The following is a 25,354-nucleotide window of genomic DNA, read 5'->3' as shown; positions in this document are numbered from 1 at the left end:
TTTTTTTTTACTTTGGGACAGGCCACTTTTGGATAGCATTCACTTTGGCCTGTAGGGGGTTGATAGTTTCTTGACCCACCTGATGTTCAAGGTAAGCTACTCTGTTTAGGCCTATTTGACACTTTTTAGTCTTAACAGTTAGTTTTGCCTCCCTTATGCGCTTGAAGACTTTTTGTAGATGTTCCAGGTGTTTTGCCCAGGATTCCAAAAATATGGCCACATTGTCAAGGTCTGCGACTGCACATTTTTCCAATTCCACTAGGAGACCATCTACAAGTTTTTGGAAGGTGGCAGGTGCATTCTGCAGCCTGAAAGAGAGCACATTAAATTCATACAGCCTGACATGTGTGATGAAGGCTGACCTTTTCTTGGCGGATTTATTTAGCGGTACCTGCCAGTACCCCTTGGTTAAGTCCAAGATAGGGATGAACTGGGCCCGTCCCAGTTTCTTCAATAGTTTATTTGTTCGTGGCATTGGATAGTTGTTTGGGAACGTTACAGCATTTAGCTTATGGTAGTCCATGCAAAAACGTATCTCCCCATTTGGCTTGGGAACTAGAACCACTGGAGATGCCCATGCACTGCCAGAGGGGCGGATTACACCCATTTGTAGCATATCCTGGATCTTCCATTCTATAGCAGTTTTAGCTTGAGGAGACACCCGTTAAGGTTGGGCTCTAATTGGGTGAGCATTACCTGTGTCAATGGAGTGGTATGCCCGTTCAGTCAGTCCTGGGGTGGCTGAGAACGTCGGCGTGTAGCTAGTGCACAGCTCCTTGATTTGCTGTCACTGCATATGTCCAAGGGTCATGGAGAGGTTTACCTTTTCCAAACCACCATCACTTTTTCCTTTGTAGTAGACACCTTTAGGCCATTCAGCATTATCTCCTCCCTGGGCTGTAAACTGACAAATCTTTAATTCTTTGGAATAAAAGGGCTTTAGAGAATTAATATGGTACACCTTAGGCTTTCGGTTGGAGATGGGGAATGCTATGAGATAATTAACAGCTCCCAGGAGCTCTTGGACCATTAATGGCCCTTCCCACAACGCTTTTATTATGTGGGCCTAGAGTGCCTTCAAGACCATGACCTGGTCCCCTACATTGAAGGAACGCTTTCTGGCATGTTTATCATACCAGGCTTTTTGCTCTTTTTGAGCATCCTGTAGGTTTTCTTTAGCAAGGGCTAAAGAGGTTCGGCAGGTGTTTTGTAGGTTGGTTACAAAGTTCAGAATGTTAGTTCCTGGAGAAGGTGTAAACCTCTCCCATTGCTGCTTTACCAACTGTAATGGCCCCTTAACCTCATGGCCATATACAAGTGCAAATGGTGAAAACCCTAAACTGGGATGTGGTACAGCTTTGTAGGCAAAGAGCAACTGCTGCAACAGTAGGTCCCAATCATTGGAGTGCTCATTTACGAATTTACGTATTATGGCCCCCAAAGTTTCATTAAACTTCTCCACCATGCCATTTGTTTGATGGTGGTAAGGAGTGGCAACCAAGTGGTTCACCCCATGAGCTTCCCAAAGGCATTCCATAGTTCCTGCCAGGAAATTAGTTCCTGCATCTGTAAGGATGTCTGAGGGCCAACTTACCCTGGCAAAAATGTCTGCTAGTGCCTGGTACACACTTTTAGCCCTGGGGTTGCTTAGAGCTACTGCTTCTGGCCATCGGGTGGCAAAATCCATGAAAATCAGTATATACTGCTTTCCTCTGGGTGTCTTTTTTGGAAAAGGACCCAGAATATTTACAGCTACTTTCTGAAATGGAACCTCAATGATGGGGAGTGGCTGGAGAGGGGCTTTGACCTGGTCTTGGGGTTTTCCCACTTTCTGGCACACCTCACAAGACCGGACATAGGTAGAAACATTCTTGCCCATTCCCTCCCAGTGGAACGACTTTCCCAAATGTATTTTTGTTCTGTTCACCCCAGCATGGCCACTAGGATGATCGTGGGCTAAGCTTAATAGCATTACCCGGTACTTAGTTGGAACTACCAACTGTCTCTGAGGATGCCAATTTTCCTCGTATCCACCAGAAAGAGTTTGCTTGTATAAAAGTCCTTTTTTGACAACAAACCTGGATTGATTCGAAGAGCTGAGAGGTGGTGGGTTGCTCCGTGCCGCCATCCAAGCTCTCTGGAGGCTTTGATCTGCTTTCTGTTCGGTCTGGAACTGTTCCCTTGATGCTGGAGACATCAGTTCCTCATTGGATTGTGGACCTGGGCTTGGTCCCTCTGGAAGCGATGCAGGTGATGGGCTGTTTTAGTTGACTGTGAACCGCTCTTCGCTGGTGCACTATGTTGGGGTTTAGGCTCTGGCTGAGCCTCTTGTGTAGGGTTATCTGCTGCTGCCAGTGCAGGTTGGGTGGGGCCCTCTGGTGTTGGGGTTGCAAGTACTGGATTCAGTGCTGGCATTGGTTCTGGTGCTGGTTTTTTTGCCGGTTCCAGTTCTGGGACTGGCTCTGTCTGGGTCTCTGTGACTGGATTCACTACTGCTGTTGCAGACATTGGTATGGGGTCCGGTTCCAACATCTTTGAGTGGGTTCTGGTAGAAGTCTCCGGAACAGAGCTAGGTGTGACAGCTTGCTTAGCCTGGCTGCGGGTGACCATTCCCACCTTCTTGGCTAGCTTCACATGATTGGCCAAGTCTTCCCTCAACAGCATGGGGATGGGATAATTATCATAGACTACAAAAGTCCACATTCCTGACCAGCCCTTGTACCGAACAGACAACTTGGCTGTAGGCAAGTCAAAAGAGTTGGACTTGAAGGGTTGAATCATTACTTGGACCTCTGGGTCGATTAAATTGGGGTCCACTAAGGAAGCATGGATAGCCAACACTCCAGTGTCCCTCCATTTTGTGACCTTCTTCCTGCCCACACTCACAGATTCCCTCCGCTCTGAGGGTACCTGGGAGGCATCTGGGCCTGAGGACCTCTGGTGTGATTTCAGTGCAAGGAACTGTAATTTCCAGGGGTTCTTGGGGCAGTTGGCCTTTGCATGTCCCGGCTTGTTACCTTTAAAACTTTGCCCAGCTGACTGGTCACTGGGGCGAGGTGGGTTGCTGGAGAACGGTGTGGTGGGACGACAAGGTGTCTGGAGTGTTCCTTGGGGTGTAGTTGGGGCCTTGGGCTGCCCCCGGTAGTAGGGTGTGGTCTGAGGGTGTCCCTTCTGGTATCCGCTCCAACTGTGACGAAGGTTGTTCCTCTCTCCTCCCTCCACCCGTTTTGTTCCGGTTTGCCCCGCCTCTCTGACAGTCTGGGACTGCTTGTATTGATCAGCATAAAAAGCAAGACTTCCTGCTGAATCCATTTTTTTATCCCATAAACACTGCTTTCTATCATCCTTGGACATATTCAGGAATTGCTCCTGTATTATCAAATCCCGTATTCCTCCAAAGCTAGTTACATCCTGTCCATTGAGCCATTTCTCAAACAGATCTGTTATCTGCTTTACATAAGCCACATTACTTAGCCCAGGTCCTCTCTTAAGGGCTTTCACTTTTACTCTGTAAGTTTCAGGTGTAACTTGAAATTGTTTTAAAACCAAACCCTTGGATTTATTATAGTTCAAAGCCTCCTCAACCGGCATCTTATTGAATATATCCAGAGCTCTTCCAGGCAATTTTGCGGCCGATCTGGTCATCTTGTGAGCTTCAGGGATTTGATGGAGTGTGCACAGTCTCTCAAAGGTGAGAAAATAATCAGCAATATCACTGGATTCATTATACTGTGGACATAGTGTAATGGATTGTTGGGGAAGGATTTGTGGATTGTTGGGGAAGGATTGTTAGGGTTATTTGGTATATTCTGCCGAGCCTTTGCCTTCTCCATCTCCAGTGTATGCTTCCTCTCTTTTTCCTTCTCCTCCTCTGCATGCTTCCTTTCTTTTTTCCTCTCCCCCATTTCTTTTTCCTTTGCCTCCATTTCTTTTTCTTTTGCCTTCATTTTCTCTGTCTGAGTTCGACCCATCTTTTATGTTCCTTTTGTTTTTCCTCAGCCTCAAATCTGGCTAATTGCAGCTTCTGTTGAACATGGCATTCTGTCATCCTAACCTCTCTGTTTTTAACTCACTTTACACCCAAGAGTTAGAAATAAAGCAAAAAACCCAAAAGCCCTGACTTGTAAAATTTTGCTGTGCTGTAACCTGATACCTTTTTTCTTTGATAGCTGTTCTCAGCCTACAGAAAACTCCTTTTGTTATGCCTGCTGCTCTGTCCCCCAGACAGAGAGACAGAATCTACAGCTGCAATCACCTTTTACAAAACCTTTTAAAATCCTGCTATGCTTCTGGTTCAAAATGATCCCACGACTGCCACCATGTCAAGGTTCCTTCCCTTTAGGGTACAGATGTGGGGACTTTAGGGTACAGATGTGGGGACCTGCATGAAAGACACCCTAAGCTTGTTTTTACCAGTTTAGGTTAAAAACTTCCCCAAGGTACAAACTTTGCCTTATCCTTGAACAGTATGCTGCCACCACCAAGCATTTTAAACAAAGAACAGGGGAAGAGACCACTTGGAGACATTTTCCCTCAAAATACCCCCCCCCCAAGGCTCTATACCCCCTTTCCTGCGAAGGCTTAATAATAATCCTCACCAATTGGTACAGGTGAACAGAGACCCAAGCCCTTGGTTCTTAAGAACAATGAAAAATTAATTAGGTTTTTAAAAGAAGAATTTTAATTAAAGGAAAGGTAAAAGAATTACATCTGTAAAATCAGGATGGTAACTACCTTACAGGGTAATCAGATTTAAAACATAGAGAATCCCTCTAGGCAAAACCTTAAGTTACAAAAAGACACAAAAAGAGGAATATACATTCCCTCCAGCACAGCTTATTTTACCAGCCATTAAACAAAAGAAAATCTAACACATTTGCTAGCTAGATTACTTACTAACTTAACAGGAGTTGGAAGGCTTGCATTTCTGATTTGTCCCCAGCAAAAGCATTACACAGACAGACAGAACCCTTTATTAGCCCCCCACCCCCCTCCAGATTTGAAAGTATTTTGTTCCCTCATTGGTCATTTTGGGTCAGGTGCCAGCGAGGTTATCTTAGCTTCTTAACCCTTTACAGGTGAAAGGGTTTTGCCTCTGGCTAGGAGGGATTTTATAGCACTGTATACAGAAAGGTGCTTACCCTTTCCTTTATATTTATGACATACCCTGTGCCCATTGGCTCACCAAGGCACTAGGACTGAGCCACGGGAGCCCCACTGACACCAGTGGGAATGGCAGAGCCACACCCTGTGGCAGGAGATGCTGGGCAGAGTTGGGGGAGCTCCAGCCTCCCCTGATAATATTGGGGGGGGGGGGGCTGATGGCCACGGGGCCCTGAGGCTGATGGGGCTGAGGTCATCTCTGGGAGGGGCAGGGTGGGGACCTCGATGCCATGGGGTTCCTTGTTGAGGATGGGGGACATTGAGCCATTTCTCTACCCTGCATTCCCACAGCAGTAGCATAAATGATGCGTTTCTCCTTCTCTCCCTGGTGCAGAGACCCTCAGTGCCCAGCTGGAGGAGGAGGAGGAGGAGGAGGAGGATGTGTCCCCTGAACAAGACACCATCAGGGTCATCCAGCAGCACCTCCAGGGCAGAGCTGAGGTACAAAGATCTTCCAGCTGCACTGCCCAAGTCTGTCCTGCCCCTTGTTCCATCCCCACCCACATTAGGCATCTTGTCCCAGAGAATCCATCACCCGCAATGGGGGGCACTTCTCCCCTGTTACCTGGCACCCCAAAGTGGGGGTATTCGTCTCATGCAGGCCAAGGTGTCCGCTCCCCACAGACACTGTCCAAGTTACAACCCCAGTCTGTGCAGGGTGACACTGGTTTTGGGAAGAGGGGCGGCTTTCCCTGTCCAACTCCAGGGAGGTCCTGAGACCTGGAGCTTTTATAGGTGGGGTGGGGAGGTCCCTACCTGACCATCTCTCTCTCTCTCCCCCAACCCCACTCTTAGTGGGTGGAGGACAGGGCCAAACAGCTCCGCTTCCTCCATGCTGTCCCACGTCTGTGCTTCTCGGCACAGCAGCAGGGGTGGGACACTCTGGAGCCGCACTTCTCCAAAGCGGCCCTTGTGGAGAGCATTGCGGTGAGTGGGACCCCGTGCCCGGCTCCTGGGGTGAGGGAGCCCAACATGGGAGGAAGAGTTAGTGGGGCTGGAGGGGGAAGCAGAGGACAGGGCTTCCTGGGGCTGAGGGCTGGGGAGCAGGGAAAGAGGAAATTCTGACACTGATGGGGAACTGGCAGTGGGGAAACTGTAAGGCCGGAGGGGCAGCGGAGGCTGAGGGGAGGGAGGAATTGGGTGGGAGAGGGGGAAGGAAAGAGGAAGTTTGATGGATGGGAGGAATGGGGAGCCCAGCTTGTGGGGGTGGGGGTGACACTGACTGTTTCTGCAGAGCACTTTGGCCTCCTCCGTGGGAAGTGCCTGTGGGTCTACAGGGCCTGAATCTCACATGCAATTTTATCTCCTTGGGGTCTCTCAGGAGCTGATTGAAAATCTGCCCATGGCATCTGAGCCGAGCTCCATCGTCTCCAGCTCCATGGCCGCGGTTTGCAGCCTCAGGTACCAGGACCCTCCCATCCAGCTGCCCTCACCCTGGTGCAGATCCTCTCGGGCCTAGATTAACCCCAGCCGTGGCTGTTTGCGTCCTCCAGCAGAGGAGTTGGGAACGTCCCCTCTTTCCTGGCTGGGGGGGTTGATTTCACTCCCATAACGTCACAGTGGCCATAGGGAGGGGATCATTGCAGGGGAGGAGGGTCATGTGCATGGCAGTGCCAGCGCCACTCCGGTGCTCCCAAGCATAACACGGGCTCCTCTTTCCCTCCAGCAAACTGAAGCCACCACTTGCCCTGGAGCTGGAGTCACGCCTCCTGCGGGCTCTACTCTACACTATTTTTACCATGGGCACTGGGCAGGACACCACCCACTTCCAGGTATGTCATGATCCTACTTCTCTGTCCCAGGAGCAGGAGTGGCCTCTGGTCCCTGCTCCCTCGGTTTGATGGAGCTGCTGAGAATAGGGGAGGGTTGAGCAGTGCTGGGGGCAAGCCCGGGCAGGGCGTGTGGCATGGGGGGATGACACAAACTGCAAGGGAGGGCCCCTTCCCTCCAGTGAGGATTGCGTTACCCCTCTGTGGCTGATCCCAGCCTTCCCTCTTCTCCTCATTCCGTGCTCTGCTGACTGGACTTTCCCGGGGATCCTACCTCCCACCCATTGCGGTTTGGCTTTTCCATACTCTGCTGGGTACCAGGCCCTGCGCAGAGAACTGCTAAGGGCAAGAATTGAAGAGCCAGCAGGCATCCAGCCATGAACTCTTGCTAAGTGTTCCTGCAGTGATGTGAATGGCAGAGGCCAGGATGTACCTTTTGGGTCTGGCCAGGGCTCCCCAGAGAACCCTCCTGCTCCCCTGACAGGGGTAGCCCCATGTCCCATGACTGACGGGTGCTCCCTCTTGCAGGCTGTCAAGGTTCCTTCCCCACTCTGAACTCTAGGGTACAGATGTGGGGACCTGCATGAAAACCTCCTAAGCTTACTTTCACCAGCTTAGGTTAAAACTTCCCCAAGGTACAAATTATTTTACCCTTTGGACTTGGATTTCCACTGCCACCACCAAACTTTATCTGGGTTCCTGAAAAAACAGAGTTTGGACACGTCTTTCCCCCCAAAATCCTCCCAACCCTTGCACCCCACTTCCTGGGGAAAGTTTGGTAAAAATCCTCACCAATTTGCAGAGGTGACCACAGACCCAAACCCTTGGATCTTAGAACAATGAAAAAGCATTCAGTTTCCTTACAAGAAGACTTTTAATAGAAGTAAAAAGAAAAGAATTACCTCTGTAAAATCAGGATGGTAAATACCTTACAGGGTAATTAGATTCAAAACATAGAGAATCCCTCTAGGTACAACCTTAAGTTACAAAAAAGACACACAGACAGGAATATTCATTCTATTCAGCACAGCTATTTTCTCAGCCATTTCAAGAAATCATAATCTAACACATACCTAGCTAGATTACTTACTAAGTTCTAAGACTCCATTCCTGTTCTGTCTCCGGAAAAGCATCACACAGACAGACACAGACCCTTTGTTTTTTTCCCTCCTCCCAGCTTTTGAAAGTATCTTGTCTCCTCATTGGTCATTTTGGTCAGGTGCCAGCGAGGTTACCTTTAGCTTCTTAACCCTTTACAGGTGAGAGGATTTTTCCTCTGGCCAGGAAGGATTTTAAAGGGGTTTACCCTTCCCTTTATATTTATGACACAGGCTCTGCACAACACCTACTTAGAGAGCCTGGACAGCATGCTCGGGGGCCTGCTGGCAGAGACCCCCACCACGGACAAGCTGCAGCACCTCTTGGAGGTGAGCAGAATGGGAGGGTCTGGGGGGGAATTTCCCATGAACCCCGTGGGAGGGCTGCAAAGGAGAGACTAGAAGAACCATGTTTCCATTGTGTCCTCCCAGCTTGGACCCAGATGGCCACGCTTTCCCAGAGCCGTCAGCGCAGTGCAATGTTGGGACCCTTCCGCCATCCGGGGTAGCGGTGGCGGGGAAGGGGCGGGGGCAGAGGGAAGGAGCTGGGACTGTCAGCCAGAGCTCTGCACAGTTCCACTGAGCACTAACAGTGAGCACCAGGCCTGGCTGGGGACTGAGAGACTGAAACCCCTGTGCGATCTGGGACACGGGCCTCTGAGAAAAGTTACTGGCTCCTTTCTAGGGAGACCCTGAGATACAGGAGAAGACTCAGGGAATCAGCTCTTCTGTCCTAGGGACACAGCAGTTCCCGGAGGGATTGTCCTCACGGCCCCTCCATCCATCCTACCAAGGCCTCTGGAGCTGGGGTCTGGGGGCCCAGGGCATGTGCCTTGATCCTGATGGGCTGTTCATGGATCAGGGGTTCAGAGCAAATAGACCAGCCCCAAGGCTGAGCTTTGTCCCAGGCTGGAGAGACAGTGACAGCTTGTGCCCAGCAAGATGTGGGCAGTGTCATGAACCCCCACATGAGGAGTCAGATATTCCACCCTGAGGACGAGGTCTCAGCCCCGTGTGGAGTGGGAGAGGCTCGTTTGTAGAGCATGTAAGCCTGCCGGCTGACCCTCCCCTGCCTTCTTCTCCCGCAGCACCTCCATTTCTGGCTCGACTCCAGAAACACCCAGGAGAGAGCTAGGGCCATACGGAGCAGCGCTGCCCTGCTCCGATTTGCCACCTCCCTCTCCGGATTTGACGTAAGTGACCTTTACCCCAGCATCCTGTAGAGCCAGGGCTTGAGTCAAATTCCTCATCCCCTGGTTAAGTGGTCCCCCCTTGCTCCTTAAGGGACTGCGACATTCCATAGGCCACTGGCTGGCAGGGTCGTGCCTGGCCTCAGTGCCCTTGTTACTCTGGAGAAGCCTGGCAGCTAGTGCTCAGAGAGGGCCCATGCCCTGGTCCCTTTGCTCCAAGCTCCCTTGGGGGCAGAGAGAAAGAGGGCTCTAGTTCCTCTCCCTCAGCGCCTCCTACAGATGGATGGGAGCAGAGCTCTATCCCAGGGGAGCTGGGGAGCTGAAGGCAGAATGTTGATGGATTCCCCCCTTCTCCTCCTCTACCAGACCTCCTCCGATTTCCCCAAGGCGGGAAACTTTGTGCTGCAGCTGGGTCTCTGCATCTCTGACCCAGCCGATGACATCAGCCGGCAAGCCAGGGATGGGATCTATTGGCTGCAGAGGCTCCTGCTGCAGAGGAGGGGTAAGAAACCCAGCTGGGCAATGGGACCCCATAGAAATGAGTCCCTTGGAGACTAGCTCCAGCTGGCCATTGGGACACCAATAGAACTAAGGCCTCTTCTCTTAGACCAACTGCAGCAGGGCAGAGGGACCCCAATGGAAACAAGGCCCCTGTTTTGGGCCCTCCACTTACTGGCCAAGGGACCCTACAGAAAGAAGCTCCCTCCTCTGAGACTGACCTCAGCTTAGATGATGACTCACACTCATCTCCCTAATTCAGGGAGAGAAGAAGGGGACAAAGATGCCAGGGAAATTGGCTGCTTTACCTCATAGCCTGGCTCTGTCCCCCAGTCCAGAGAAATCAGCCCCCCCCCGGGGGGCTGCCAGCTGGTGAGGGGACAGGAACGGACCTATTGAGACACATGGAGGGAAAGAGCCCATCATGAAGGCAGGGGCAGGGACCACAGGGGATGGACACAAAGCTTGTAGAATGTCACCAGCTGGGTAGCTAGGGCCAGATCCTGACATCAGTGGCTGTGGGGGGTTTTCAGCATTAGCAGCCACCATTAACAGGCACCTATGCCCAGAGCACAATGACCATAAGGGTCACCTGATTACTGTGATGAATGAGACAAATCCCCCTTCAGGTACTAAAGCACCTGGTGGGGACCCTGCGAGTCCATTGGGCCGTGGATGCCACGAGGACCCCAGCCAGTGTTCACCCAGCAAAGGGAACAGAAGGAAACAGGCACTAAAGGCAGATGCCAAACCTCCCCAATGGGTGTGTCTTTCTCCCCCAGGGCTGAACATCAGAGAGGAGAGCGATCTGTGGTGTCGGGACGGGCTCCAAGACACCGAGCGCCTGGCGTACAGGAACATGGCCAGGGTGGGGGAGGTAAGGACCCTCCGCCAGGGCATTGCAGTAGCTCAGGTGTGGAGCTGTCTTCCCCTGCAGTGAGTGTGTTATGGAGGGGGAGGGATACCTCAGTGGTTTGAGCATTGGCCTGCTAAACCTAGGGTTATGAGTTCAATCCTTGAGGGGGCCATTTAGGGACCTGGGACAAAAATCTGTTGGATGATTTAGTTGGGGATTGGTCCTGCTGTGAGCAGGGGGTTGGACTAGATGAACTCCTGAGGTCCCATCCAAACCTGATATTCTATGATACTTATTTCCAGCAGACAGTGTTTGGCTGCAAGAGGCCGAGGAGCCTGGGCTGGAGCCTTGCTAACGGTCCAGGCTTGTGTGTGTTGCATGGATCCATGGTTACATGGCATAAAAGGGATCCTCTGGGGGGTTGAGTTAATGAAGGATTGTATCCCCAGGGGTCTGGCTCTGCTCACTGTCTCCCTGGCTGACACCCTGGTGTCTGAGAGGGGAGCCCCTGGGTCAGTGAGTTGGGAAGCTCACACCAGCAATTGCTGGACCAGATCCTTGTTGGATTCCCTGCACCTGTGGAAGCACAGGCAGGGTGTGGGGTTTGCCGAGCACCAGGGCGAGTCAGGAAGCAGAACCTGCCCCTGTCCTGGGTGTTGGGTGAGGGACACTGAGCTCCTTTCCTGGGCTGAGTCACTGCGGCATATGTGACGCTCGTGGGATTGTCGGTGGGGTGGGGAGCAGGAACGGAAGCAGATCGAAAAGGCCCCTAACCTCTAGCGAGTGAGCTGCAGGAGATATCGCTGCTGGGAGCAGTAGCGGGTCCTTTGTTGTCTTTGTGAGCTGGGTTCCAGAGCGCGCAGACTGGAGCGTGACTCCTGCTCCAGAAAGAGCTATTCCTCAGTGCCTGCAACCTCTTACTGAAGGGGGTTCCTTGGTCCATGGGACCCCAAAAGTTGGCTGCCCCAGGACTCTTGTCCACCTTGTGAGATACTAGAGGGATTTGGAGCCTGGTTCTTTACAATTGACAAGGGCTCTGGTGCTGTTGGTTTTAGGTCTTTGGAGAGATCTTCACGGAAGGCCAGAAAAGATCTTTCCTCCAGGCAGCGCTTCTGGCCATACATGACCCCGAGATCCGTGTCAGCCAGGCTGGGCTTGTGCTGACATATTCTATCCTGGGGGAAGCCGGCCAGCTGATTGGGAACGAGGTAACCAAAGAAGGATCAATTGGGGAGGGACACCCAGGGCCTTTCACCTCCAGGCTATTGACAGTCACTCCCATCCCATCCCCATGCACTGACCTGGGAGCAAGGAGAGGATGAACCGGGGCAGGTGCCATTGGTAGGAGTCAGCTTCTCCCCTGAGCAGCTCAAAGCAGAGCAGACCCAGCTCGGCTATTTCCTAACAGGTGTCACATCAACATGACACGCTGCTATTGCTCATGCTAGGGGCTGCCAACTCCCCCGTGAGAGTTTCATACCCCTGCGGGCCTCAGGCTGGTTCCTAGGGCCCTAGTATCATGTTATCCCAGCCACCACCTGCTCTGGGAGAACTGGAGGAGTCAGTCAGCAGAGGCTGCTGAAGTGCCCCATTCCCCAGAGCTACTGTCCATGGCATCATCTTAATAACGGGGGTGAGGGGGGTCCCTTGGGAAAGGTGTCCACGTCCTCTCGCCCCACAGCACTACTGCCCAGAGCCTTCCAGCCCTCAGCTGGAGGGGGAGAGGGTGGATGAGGGGATTCTGGGGAGCGGATCTTAATCCCCGGCTGGGTTGGGAGGTAGAACAGCTCTCACAGGGGGACTGAGAGGAAGGGGACAGGAGTTCATTCCACAACTGTGGGAGTGGGGTTGGAGGTCACTCGAGAGGAGACAAGATTTCGTCTCAGGGGGTTGGGTGCGGGAATCTGTCCCTTGGATGTGGGGAGGGTTGGGGTGGAAATTTTGCTGGCTCCCAGGGCCGTTCATGCCCTTCGTTGCCATGGGTGTCGGAGTCTCTGACCGGTCCTTGTTCCCTCGCAGCAGGAGGACGTGACAGCGACGATCATGGCGCACCTGTTCTACATCCGGTGCCTGCGCCAGGTGCCCAAAGCGCTGCAGGGGCTGTGCTCCGTGGGACAGCCTTGAAGGGCCCCCCCTTCCCATGCCCAGAAGCTCCCACTCCCTGCCGCAGGTACTGCTCTTTCCTGCTGGGCCTGGGGGAGAAGGGCTAGGGGGAGGGGCCATAAACCCCACAGCACTGAGAGAAACCCAGGCCGAGCACCTCGCTCTCACCACCCTGCCCCACCCTGACCCCTGGAGCTGGGGCCAGGCCAGATACGGTCCCTGCCCCTATGCCCAGAGGCCAGTTTCAGAAGCATCAGGCTTTCAGGGCCATGGGACTGGCCCAGAAATGGGAGCATCCGCAGAGCCAGCGTTTATCCTCAGTAACCATTGCAGTCTGGGAGGGGTGGCCCGATGTGGAGCCCTCCCCTGTCGTCACTGCTCAGACCTCCCCATGGCCCATGTTACCCCGTCGCAGTGAATGTCTGACCATCCCCCACCTGGGTCCCAAGCCACACACATGGTATCTGAATCCTTCCCAGACAGGAATGAAACTCCCCCCTAACACCTCGGGGCAAGGAAGGATCCTCCCCATCTGGCAGGTGGGGACTGAGACACAGAGGAAGGGCTGCGATCCTGGTCACACACTCCTGGGGGTAGATCTGGGAACTGGACTGGATCCCAGGCTAGTCCCTTTCCCCAAGAGGCAACTTCACTTTCTGCCCTTTATTCTCCCCTCCTCCTGGTGGGGGTCTCTGAGTGTGAAATGAACCAGGAGAGTGATGGGGTCCTGGCACAATGCCTGGGTGGGAGCTCCCCTTGGCTTGGACCCCAGGGTCAGAGACATCTTTGTCATCTTGCTCTCCTTTTTTTATTCCTAGGAAGGGAGTCCCCCGATTAGGGGTCTCTAGGGATCCAGCTGGGCAGTGCCTAGGAGAACCTGTAAGTCATCCTGGTTCCCGCCTGCATGCACCACCCTGTCCTGCCCTGCCCTCCGGTTCTTCACTGTTGACTCTGGTTTGACCCTTGGCTCCGGTCTCTGATTATGACTTTGGCGTGACCCTTCTTGGCTCCAGATGTTGCCTGCCCACCTTGATTCCATATCTCCTTGCCCTTCTTTAGCCCCGCTCCAGGCCCTCCACTGACCCGCTCCAGCATTGCCTTCTCCTCCTGATCTTCCCCAACCACTCGGACGTTGACTACCCGGCTTTGACCCTCGGCCTGTATCTGGACTCTGGCTTGACATTGACTTGGCTGATCTTTGCTCTCTGACTACCGGGCTATGACCTTTGGCATGGATTTAGACTCTGGCCCTGGTTCTGCTTCTGCTTTGTCGATGGACTCTGATCTCGGTTTTGACCCTGGTGTGTCCCTGGACCTTGATTCTAGCACCACTCTTAGCCTCGGCACAATCCTGCACCTTGCTGCGACCTGCGCTCCAACCCCTGGGCATCATTATCAGATGCAGTACGTGACATTAGGTGGTGCAACTTTTTGGAGAAAAGCAGGCTCTCCGCAAGTCAGTGGCCTGTATGCAACAGGGACACACCACACCAGGTGTGAACCAGGGCCTCACTACATGAGCCTGGCCCGATGATGTCCCTGCTGGAGTTGCGCAATGGAAATGACTGAAAATGTCGGGGTTCCTTGAACCAGCCTCTGCCCCTGGACCTACTCCACCTTCTTGACTCGGACACCCGGCATTCCTGATCAATACCCGGATTACATGGATACCTTTGAAAGAAATGGGGACTCGTTGCCTCTGCACCGGGACTATGACTGCCCTCTTGACCTGCAACCTTGGTTGAAAGTTGCCTTCACCAGTATTTACACATCGGTGGAACCAGAATTAGTGGCTCTCCCTGCGTACAGGCCTGAATACCGGTCCTAAGAGTTTATGAGCAAATAAGCGTTTCCCACAGGTGCCCAGGCCCTTTTGGGGAAGAAGAAATGTGGGACTCTACTATGTCTCTCTTTAGACAATCAGCCCCTGAAAAAAAGGATCGTTTGGAACCATAACCCCCTGTTGGGAATCCCACAATTGTTGGCTCGCAGGAAATCTGCAAAGTTGTTCATCAAACTTCATCTGTGAGGATTTCCAATCTAACACTCATTTGGGCAGGGGACAAATGGAAGGCAGATTTCAAAGCACACTATGGACATTTTAACTGTCAGACATGCGATTTGAGCTAACTAACGGTCCCCTGCCCTTGCAACACTTCATCAGTGATGTATTTGGGGCCATTGTGGATCCGCACAGTGTCATCTATTCAGGTGACAGACTTCTTTTTTTTGAGAACCGAGAGCAGCATGCGCACCACACCTGAACCTGGAGAGGTTTCGGCAGCATGGTCTCAGCACAGAATTGGAAAAGCGTACCTCCGGCCAACTCTCCACAGAGTTTTTGGGGTACGTCCTCTCCCCGGAAAATGTTACGATTGATCCAAATAAGGTGGAAGCCATTCATAGATGGGACGAAGTTTGAAGTCCTCAAGAAGACCATCGTTTCCTAGACTTCACCTGCTTTACTGCTGCTTCGGCCCAGGGTTCTCAGAGCCAATAACCCCCACGAGAGCTCTCCTCCACATAATGGCCACGTTCGTTTGGTCACCCAAGTTCCAAAAAGCCCGCAAACAGCTCACAACTGCCTTCACTACTGCACCTATTTGGAGGCTCAGCGCTCATCCTGGAAGTAGACGCATCTACTATGACCACCAGGGCCTGCTTCATTTGCTGGTGCCAGATGTGTGCTGAAATTCAGACTTAGCTTGACTGAGGTGACTTCTGCGCTTTCACCAAGGCACCACGCACCAAACTCCTTGGCATTTCAGGCCTCTGGAGACCCTGCCCTGGCCATGGGCAGCCATTGCCAGGAATTTTACCGAATCAAATGGCCACATGATGGAACTGACTCTCATAGATCACCTGACCACGATGGTGCGCTTCATCCTCTTCTGAACATGTACCATCGATTGAGAGGACAGATCAGTTCCGAATTTGCAAAGGCCAATGAAACCTTTATTTTGCTAAATGTAGATTTCCCACTGATTTCATGTCATGCTACAAATGACCTCTCCGAAATTCCCAGCTATCGACCTGGGTCAACAAATCCATCACATGCAAGAAGAATGAAGGGAGCCCCTTCAGGACAGTAGGAAGGAGTTCAGATACTGTATGGACTGCTGATGGTAAGAGGGAAGCCATTTGCTGAAGGGAGGTACAAAGTCCCTGGCACTGACCAAATCCCTAAGCTCTGTCCATGGCAGCAGTTCCTGGCCCATCCCCTTTGCTGACCTTCTGATAACATATTCCTCCCCTGGGTCTAGGGAGCAAACTCTGGGTCCCTTCCCTCACTCTGGCACAATCTGTGCCCAGAGTGTCTGAGTCCCTGGCCGAAAATGGGTCTCTCCTCCCTGTTGGGGGGCGGGGGGGAGACTTGTACCCCCATTTTACAGACAGGGAATGAAGGTGAGGAAGTGACCTCTCCAAGGTCACACCGAGCAATGTGGGGGAGAGCTGGAAACTGACTGGGTTCTACAGGAGTGCCCTCCCCAGAGGGGCAGCTTCACTTTCTGCCCTTCGTCCTCTCCTTCCCTCTTGGCCCATCTTCAAAGGGGCTCTGAAAGGGAAATGAGCAAGGGTTTCCTCCCCGCTCTGTCTTCCAGGCTCTGGGATCTGTCCATGTCGCCAACAGCAATGCAGCCTGCAGCTGGCCGGGCTTGGGGAGCCATGACCTCATCCTGTGAAATCGAGAAGTACTGGCTCTCAGGGATGCTTAGATGGAAAACCACACACCCCACCCGGAGGTAGGAGCCACCCATTCCCAGGTTGTCCTGAGGAGCCACAATTCCTCCAGGAGCTGGGGAAGGGCACAGTGATCAGTTTATCTAAAGGTAGGGAAGGATCGTGTAAGGAGAAGGTCTAAGAGAGAAGGAGCATGAGCTACTCTCTGTATATGGGCGTGGCAGGGCTCAAGAGAAGGGACAGGGGCTGTTAGAGGGCAATGGTGAGGTACAAGGGGTGTCAGAGGTGGGGGCAAGGCCTGAAAAGTTCAGATACATTAGAACAATTGTGCCAGAGAATCACCGGTTGAGGTGACTGAAAGCTCTGAACTAGGGCTGGCCAAAATCATCCTCCTCAGATGGGAACATCCCAAAAGTCTGCAGAAGCTCAGCCTCTGAGGTGAACGTTGTGGCCCCAACCTCTCTCTGCTCTGTACCTCACAGGATTCCCACTGGCTGTTCCAATCCAGGATGAAAACTATGCCACCGAAGTCTCACAGCACCTGGGCAGTGAAGTGCCACTTAAACCCGCTGTGATGCACAGACCTTGCCCTGGCTGTCTGCCCAGGGCTGAATTTCACCCATTCAGAGTGTAAGGAAATAATTGGCTGAAGGCCTTTTTCTGTTCAGATATGGTTCTAGGGGGAAAGAACCATGGAGATTTTTAACCTGTATTGCTCCCGGGACTGGTGCTGCAGTGACGCAGAGAAGTGCTGATGCACTGGATTTTTTTGGATTCCCCCTCCCCCCCACCCCGCTATTAATCTACTCTCTTCCTCTCTTTTAACTGGTATTCTAAGGGCACCCCGTGCTTCATGTGGGTATTCTTGGGTGGGCAGATTGCATCAGCCCTGCACCAGAATAAACAATAGTGAATGAAATATGCAGACACTAAAGTTCTGCAGCCAAATTCTCAGAAACTTTCCTCTTCAATGTAGAATCAGGATTTTGTTTTTAATTTATTTTTTGAAGGTGCTAAGCAGATGCTACCCTGTAATAAGAGGAAACAGAAGCAAAAACTGAAAGAATGTTACTTAAACCAATGAACAGATGCAGAGAGTGGAAACACAGCAAAGCAAACAAATGGATCCTGTGAGTAAATAACCTGGAAGCAAATGGGGGAGAAAACCTCATCCGGGTAATTGTGGCTCTTGGGATAAAGATCAGGTTCCTGGTGCGTAGCCTGGCTGAGATCCTGCCTTTTCCCTGGATCCCAGACCTGGGCTTCACACGTCATTCTCCTTATTTTATTCCGAGGGGAAAGGATCCCCAAAGGAGGTGTGAGGATCTTCGACTCTAATGTCTGCAAGAAGCTTCAGCCACCTTCACAGGTAGAAGTCACTGTCTTTCCTACAATGCCACTAGTGCCCTTTCTGCTCTCCAGGCCCGCTCCCTGCAGCAGGACAGAGACACCCCTTAATTCCCTGAGTCCTGATTTCCTGTCATTCAAGGGGCTGGGGGCTCGCATTGCCCCCACCCCCGCCATCAGATACTTTTCCGATGGGAATCTCCCTAGAGCAGGAGAGAAACCTGTTCTTCCCTTAGAACCAGTCTGCTCAGTAAATCAACCCACACTGACCTCATCTTGGCTGCTTTGTTTATCCACGATTAGTGGTATCTTTGGAAATTCCTTCGCGTGTGGGGGAGAGAGCTGGAGCGGGGGATACGGGAGCTCCAGCAGATTCCCCTGAAGAACACCACCCTGCCTTTCTCTGGTCAGGGTCGGACTAGCCGTCCATTGCAGAGGTGAAGACCAGATGGGAGCTGCTGGATTGACCTTGATGTGCCATGTCCTTGTGTGGATGAAGGACCTACATCTCAGGGATGGCCAGCAGCAGATGTACCATGTGTCCAGGAATAGTCTGAACACCCTACACTGACAGGTAAGTAAAGTCATGGCCACATGCAGTGGTGAGCTGGAGCTGGTTCGCAGCAGTTCGCGCAAACCGGTTGTTACATTTTGAAGCCATTTTAGAACCGGTTGTTAACCCGCTTCCCTGCAGGGGGCGCTGAGGCTTTGATGGGCTCTGGCCGGGAAGTGATGTAATTCCTCCTCCGGCCACCGGGGGCGCTGCACTGCGGGAGCCATGTGGGCTGCCGCCTGGCCCTGGGCACGAGCCCTGGGGCTGCTGCTGCTCCCCTGGCCCTGGGGCTCCCGCTGCTGCCTGGTGGGTCCCCGGCTGCTCTGCCGGGCCTGGGCTGCGTCCTGCTGCTTTCCCCGTGACCCCCACCACCCTGCCCGCAGCCAGCCCCGTCTCCAGCCACCCCCTGCCGCTCCCCCTGCCCGCAGCCATCCCCGTCTCCAGCCACCCCCTGCCGCTCCCCCTGCCTGCATCAGCCCCTGCTGCACCCCCTGCCCACAGCCAGCCCCGTCTCTGGCCACCCCCTGCCCGCAGCCAGCCCCTGCCTCACCCCCTGCCCGCAGCCAGCCCCTGCTGCACCCCCTGCCCGCAGCCAGCCCCTGCTGCACCCCCTGCCCGCAGCCAGCCCCTGTCTTCAACCACCCCCTGCTGCTCCCACCCCCACATCCACTGGTGCCCTGCTGTTCCCAGGGCAGTAACCCTGCACACCTGCTTCAATGAGGGGGGCAGGGAGCAGCTGGGACCCACACATGTGCACACCCTAGAGTGACCAGACAGCAAGTGTGAAAAATCAGGACAGGGGGTGGGGGGTAATAGGAGCCGGGGCGGTAATAGGAGCCTATATAAGAAAAAGACCCCAAAATTGGGACTGTCCCTATAAAATCAGGACATCTGGTCACCCTAGCACACCCCCAGGGAGTGGCGGGGACCCACACATGTGAAACGGAGCTCATTTCTAGTACGGGCCCATCTTTTTAAAAAAGAACTTTAGGCAGGGTTAATATACATCCGTATTTTCCCAGACAGGTCAGGCTTTTTGGTTCTTAAATCACCGTCCAGGAGGAATTTTTAAATTTTAAAAATTCCTCCCGGGAAAATACAGACGTTTGGTAACCCTGTTGGTACAAAAATACATACTGGGGCACATCCCTTAAATCAGAACTTTTTATAGGGAACCGGTTGTTAAGATTTTGGCGGCTCATCACTGGCCACATGTAGACACCACAGGAATTGGGGGGGATTGAACCAGGGTCCTTCAGCACAAGCTCTGCTCACTCATTGTCAACCAATCCAGCTCCACCCACTAGACCTCGCCCCCTTCCAGAGTCACAGAATCCAGGAGCCCTAAGTCTCAGATCCATGCCTCACATCACAAGGCCAAACCTCCTCCCATTATGGGTGCTGTAGAAGGGACCATCTGCAGAGACCCCTCTACATTCCCCCTGCCAGAGACCGCAGCCACGGGTGACCAGTGAATGAGCAGAGATCTCCCCTGTGGGAATCCGAGGGGCTGCACATTTGGGGTTTCACAGGGAAGGCGTCTGGCAGCCATTAACAGAGTGACCCTGTGAAGAAATTTTCCATCTCTAACAAAGGGTTTCTGTTCCCCCAGATCTCAGCCGCTCAGCAGAATGCAGGAGAGCCGAGTGCTGATGGGCTAGAGGGGTCACAGGAGTCACCGTGCAGCAGCTGTGGTGTCTGCAGTCAGCATGGGCCAAACCCTGCGCTCCAGGCTGTTTCTCTGGATTGCGAAGGGGAGTTTGGCTTGGGGAATCGGTTGCTGGTGCCTGTGTCCACAACTGGGATGTTTTCAGGAGGCTACTCAATGGTCCATGAAGCGCCATCCAAGCAAGTGGAGAATGGACATTAAAGAGCGAGGCTGGGACCTCCGCGGAGCTGCTGCAGTCCAGCATCCACAGCCAGAAGAGAGACAATGGGAAAGGTACTGAGATGGCTGGCCACAGCAGCAGCCGCTGTGCTGGAGGAAGGAGGGCACAAGAGACATAACAGGCAGGCTGCTGCTTACCTGAACCCACCTGAGGAGAACAGGAAGTCAGCTAAGGTAGTAGGAGCCAGTTAGGCCCTTAAGACGCTGATATCTTCCCTCACTCAGGCCCTGCTACCAGCCTGCTTATTTGTCCCCTTCAATTGAGTCTTGAGAGCCACTATAGCTGGCACAGAACAGCAGTCGTGAGTGAAAGAAGAAAACGTCCCTCTGAGGCAGCATTCAGAAAAAGAGAAAAGCTTCTTTTGCTTTCTTTATCTAAGCAGGAAGGAGCTCTCCTGAGATACGTAGACACAAATGTTCAGGGTGAGCCTTCCGGCCCCAGTGAGGATGTGAGTGGTGAGGAGATGCCTGATCTTCCAGTTAGTCAGAGTGCAGGTGACCTGGCAGCTACTGCAGCATCCATATCTGCATCTCCAATGGATGTAACCATGCACGTTCCTGAAGAAAAGTGTAGATCAGAGAAGAGTGTGGTGGAGGCGCACGATACTGCTGCTGCTGAGTTGAATTCCTTGAGTCTAGATGATCCAGGACTGTGGACCCACTTGAGCAGTAGCCTGAGGGACTTCCTTGTACTGCATGGGCCACAGCAAGTGAAAAACTTCATGTTCCCAAAAAGACAATGAAAATAGTAGTTCCCATCCAACACATTACTGGCATGAAATCCCCAATGGTGACAAAGTGGAGAGGCCACGGCTTATGTATTCAAAAATTGAGAATACTGCATTCTAATGTTCCAGCCACGTTGGGTTCTACAGAAACAAAGGACTGGAAAAATCTGGCTAGAAATCTGGCATGCCATGAGAAGGCAGCAAATCACCAGAGAGCATTCCATAGATGGAAAGAGCTTGAGATGCGACTAAGGTTAAAGGCCACCATAGATGATCAGCATCAAGAGAAGATTGCATCAGAGTCTCTTTCCTGGCAAAATGTTCGGAAAAGGCTCCTTGCCATTGTGAGAATGCTTGCTACCCAAAACCTAGCACTGCGTGGCATTTCAGATCAGCTGTATGTGCCAAACAATGGAAACTTCCTTAAAATTGTGGAGCTGAGTTTGGTGCTGTACTCCAGGAGCTTCTAAGAAGTGTCATCACCCAAGAAATGTACACACACTACTACCTTGGAAAACCATTCAAAATGAGATCATTCAGTTACTGGCAACAAAAGTCAAATGGATGATTGTGGGAGATCTTAAGTCAGCAAGATATTACCCTGTTATTCTGGACTGCACACCTGACATCGGCCATACGGAACACATGCCTTTAATGGCGAGTGTTGTGTGCAGGCCACAGAATCTCACCCACCCACTCCTGCAATAAACCTCTCACCTGCGTCTGAGCTACTGAAGTCCTCAAATCATGGTTTAAAGACTTCAAGGTGCAGAGAATCCTCCAGCAAGTGACCCGTGCCCTATGCTGCAGAGGAAGGCAAAAGAACCCCAGGGCTTCTGCCAATCTGCCCTGGGGGAAAATTCCTTCCTGACCCCAAATATGACAATCAGCTGAACCCTGAGCATGTGGGCAAGATTCACCAGCCAGATACTACAGAGAATTCTTTTCTGGGTAACTCAGATCCCATCCCATCCAACATCCCATCCCAGGCCACTAGGCCCCATCTACCACAAATAGTCAAAGATCAATTAATTGCCAAAATCATCTTAACCCATCATACTATCTCCTCCACAAATTTATCAAGCTTAATCTTGAAACCAGCTAGGTCTTTTGCCCCCACTGCTTCCCTTGGAAGGCTGTTCCAGAACTTCACTCCTCTGATGGTTAGAAACCTTCGTCTAATTTCAAGTCTAAACTTCCTGTGGAAGTAACAAAAAGGGATTTAAGTGCAGTCATCTTAGTTCTGTTGAAAAGAAAGCAAAAGTCAGGCTAACTCTAATTCAAAACTTATAAAGGCAAAACTGGTAAGCGTATAAAAATTGCAAAGCAAAGCTGGTTTTAACCTTGCCTTACAATAACAATAAAATGTAATTGTTTAACATTTTTTGCTACAAATAAAATATAAAAAAGTATAAACAAAACAAAGCTTTATTATAACATAAATAATAAAAAGCCATAAATACTTGCTTTACATTTTTTATACTTTAAAAATTTGCGTAAGGACACTCTGTCCAAACGGACGTCTTCCTTCTTGCAATTGCCTAAAAATAAAACTGTCTCTAACTTGTTGCATCCAAACTAAAAGTAAGAACTTGTTTTCTTCCACAATTTGGTGCCGTGACTCGGATAACGATGCCTGGCTAAAACAGCAGCAACTACTACAAACCGTTCCCCTTCAAAGCCCAAAGCGCCAAACAAAAGGTAAAAAAAACCTTTAAAAATCGATACTGGGGTATCAAAAAAAAAAAAACCCTAACCATGGGACTGTCTGTCCCTTTGGGCTCACGCCATGCAAACTTATTTATTGTGCAACAAGGCCAAATGCAAAGAGGTGCTGAAAAACTTTTTTCCGCACCCCCAATATGAGGTTGAGGTCAAACCTAATCAATACTAAAAATTTTTGCTGCCTCAATAAGGTTGTATTATGTCCAAACATAAAACATTAAGGTTATAGTTTAAAAAAATGCATCTAAAGATAAAAGTAAATAAAATAAAAGTAAATAATAAATGTGTAAAAAGTAAATGCCGCTATCGAGGTCTGGGACTTAAGCTAACTTCAGGCACACCAGGGCCCTCACTCTCTAAGTAAAAAAAGTTCTAAACATAAGGGGGGAGGGGTCAGCCAAACCTCATGACCCAGCAAACAGTGCAAAAAAGTAAAAGCCTTTCCTAATTATAAGCTGCTACCCCGCAAACCCTTTCCCTAAAGTATGTAAAAATCTTTTTAGCTTTTAAGCAGCTAACACAGCAAACAAAATAAACTGGGAAAACTATTTTATAAGCCGCTAAGCGAACAAAATACTCCCTTGTGTCATTAAAATTTTTACATAACAATCCCTCTAAACAATTCCCACTAAAAGGTACCTTCAATTTAAATAAAATCATACACCTCAAAAAAAAAAAAAAAAGCTACAAAAACCTCCATAAGTCTCAAGTGCAAAAGCTAAAAAACTCCCCCGCAAATTAAAAACTCAAGTACAAAATTTAAAAACTAAATGTAATGCAACCAAATGCCTCCCTACCCAAACTATATTGTTAACCCTCTCAGCTCTTTCATATCCCCAATTAGTTAAAGCTAAATGCAAAAAAAAAAGGGGGGGGGGGGGGGAGGGTTAATTTAAAAAGTCAGTTTGGCCTAAAAATAAAAAAAGCTGCCCTGCATTCAAAAATCAAAAAACAGAGACCAAGCCAAGCAGAAAAAACTGCTTTCAGCCCCAGCTGGCTGTAAAAAAAATAATAAACACACATAAAACAAAAAGCAAATAAGTTGCAAAACGAAAATTACCTTTGCAAACATTGGCCGCCCGGTAAAACCCAACAGTCTGCCTTTGCAACCCTAAAGCCAGAATGGTTTGAAAACGCTAAAAAGGCCACGAACAGCCGGCCTAAACTAAAATACCAAGCAAAGATCTATAAAAGGAACGCCCCAAAAAACCCAGGGCATAAAAATCCCTCCCAAAAGGAATAGCAAGTTACAAAATTTTGCAGCATACCTCTAAACAATCTATACACAAAACAACCTACCATCCACCTCTCTCTCTCTCTCTCTCTCCTACCCCCAGGGCTGGCCAGCCCGGGCAGCGTGCGTACATATATAAAAGTGGGTCAAGGTTTAAGTATTAACGTTTTTTCTTCCTTTAAGTAACATAAAAGCAGTTCCTACACTCACCACTGTGTTAGTTTATTAATAAAGATTTAAAATTCAGTCACATGGTGTGTGCTCTTCATCTCCGCCCCTGCGATCCTGTGGTCTTAGCCTAATTAACTAAGGCACAGGCAAACTGGTAACAAAAAATCTGAGACAGTTTAAGAAAAAAGTGCACACCATCTATCTGTTTTATCCTTGTTATTTTACGTTTGCTTTGTTTGGCACTGTTGGTATTATAGGTTAAAAATTGCATAATTAAAAATAAGCCCCACTCTCCATTGTAGTATGCCTAAAAACCAAAAAAAAAAACAAAAAACGGTTTAGCATTCCTCTCTCCACCCCGGGCTGCAAACAAAAGGTGCAGGTGGGTCTACCCCAAGTCATAGCAAAACTAAGCTATAAAAAAAATTTAAAAAATATGTGTACCCAACAGCTCAAAAAAATGAAGCAACTAAAAGCATAAATCACTATCGAAGCAGCAACTCAAACCTCCGCCCAAAACAAGTTGCAAGCCTTAAAACAAAACTTCCAGGCAAAAAAAGCGGAACGCACCCGCCTGAAAGCCCTGGCTAAGCAAGTACCAGGCCTTCAGGAACATGTGAAAATGTAACCATGTGTGCTCAGCATATGCCGCAATGGCCGTGAGTCTGCCGTAAAAAACATGAAACAGTGACAACGCCAATTGGCCATGCGTTCTGCCCAGGTGGCCAGCCTCACACGCCACCACCCGGGTAGCCCTTGGAAATAAAAATGTTTCCAAAAAAATAACCCAAAGGGGTGGGGGCTAGTTAAAAAGCCCACCCTCCTTGCTAAAGTGGTAATAAAACAAGGCTTGTACCCATAAAAAGGAACGGTTCAGCAAAAAAAGCAAAATCGGGCCCAAGCAAGCAACACAAATTTTTTTTTTTAAAGTTAAAAACTTTAAAAGCATAGCTAATTACAAGCATCAAAAATTTAAATCCCTAGAACAATTAATTAACTTAGATTTTACTATTTTAAGTGTCATTTTAAAAAATAAGTAATTTAAAAAAACTAAATTTAACTCTATAATTGCTAAAAAAATTAAGCAGTTAAATTTTACAAAATGCTGGGAAAAAAAAGAAATTCTTGGTTTCTTTGCAGCCAGTCGAAAAAAAAAAAAGGGGGCCCTTTTCCAAAAAAAGGTCTGCAAATAAATCCAGGCAAAAAAATGATTTAATTAAAATCATTTGGCCATAAACATTTTAGTCAAATGAGCTAAAACTACATAAGGGGTTTTATTAAAACCTAACTGCCCCAAGAAAAAAACGGGAGCTTAAAATGGGTCCAAGCAGCCGTAAAATCTGCAGAACAC

At 50.3% G+C, this 25,354-nt stretch overlaps 1 protein-coding gene across 5 annotated transcripts; it reads left to right on the top strand.

The window, feature by feature from the left end:
- Positions 1–3,159: 3,159 nt before the first annotated feature.
- On the top strand, positions 3,160–24,448 carry LOC119565061 (maestro heat-like repeat family member 5). 5 transcript variants are annotated; one of them, XM_043537692.1, is made up of 18 exons: positions 3,160–3,691; positions 5,498–5,604; positions 5,959–6,090; positions 6,485–6,564; positions 6,830–6,935; positions 8,264–8,359; positions 9,118–9,222; positions 9,586–9,721; positions 10,500–10,594; positions 11,629–11,781; positions 12,593–12,743; positions 13,495–15,801; positions 16,279–16,506; positions 16,840–16,987; positions 17,368–17,487; positions 17,660–17,726; positions 18,127–18,278; positions 19,870–20,447. In XM_043537692.1, exons 1-11 carry the CDS (start codon positions 3,667–3,669, stop codon positions 12,695–12,697), a joined length of 1,140 nt encoding a protein of 379 aa, XP_043393627.1. In that variant the 5' UTR covers positions 3,160–3,666; the 3' UTR covers positions 12,698–12,743; positions 13,495–15,801; positions 16,279–16,506; positions 16,840–16,987; positions 17,368–17,487; positions 17,660–17,726; positions 18,127–18,278; positions 19,870–20,447. The 5 variants fall into 5 exon arrangements, with proteins under 5 accessions (XP_043393627.1, XP_037744828.2, XP_043393623.1 ...); XM_037888900.2 differs by having other exon boundaries at positions 16,279–16,987; positions 18,116–18,278; positions 19,870–24,448; XM_043537688.1 differs by having other exon boundaries at positions 16,279–16,419; positions 17,368–17,726; positions 18,116–18,278.
- The last annotated feature ends 906 nt before the right edge of the window (positions 24,449–25,354 follow it).

This window comes from Chelonia mydas, unplaced genomic scaffold (assembly GCF_015237465.2).
Source record: "Chelonia mydas isolate rCheMyd1 unplaced genomic scaffold, rCheMyd1.pri.v2 scaffold_97_arrow_ctg1, whole genome shotgun sequence".
In the NCBI taxonomy this organism is placed as follows: Eukaryota; Metazoa; Chordata; order Testudines; family Cheloniidae; genus Chelonia; species Chelonia mydas.
Note: the sequence above shows the minus strand (reverse complement) of the source record. Positions and strands in the feature narration are given on the sequence as shown.

Coding starts and splice junctions, on each gene's coding strand:
- LOC119565061 (XM_037888900.2), top strand. CDS start 3,667: ATGGAGTGTGCACAGTCTCTCAAAG. Junction 6,936..8,263: donor AGGACACCACCCACTTCCAG/GTATGTCATGAT, acceptor TTTATGACACAG/GCTCTGCACAACACCTACTT. Junction 8,360..9,117: donor AGCTGCAGCACCTCTTGGAG/GTGAGCAGAATG, acceptor CTTCTCCCGCAG/CACCTCCATTTCTGGCTCGA.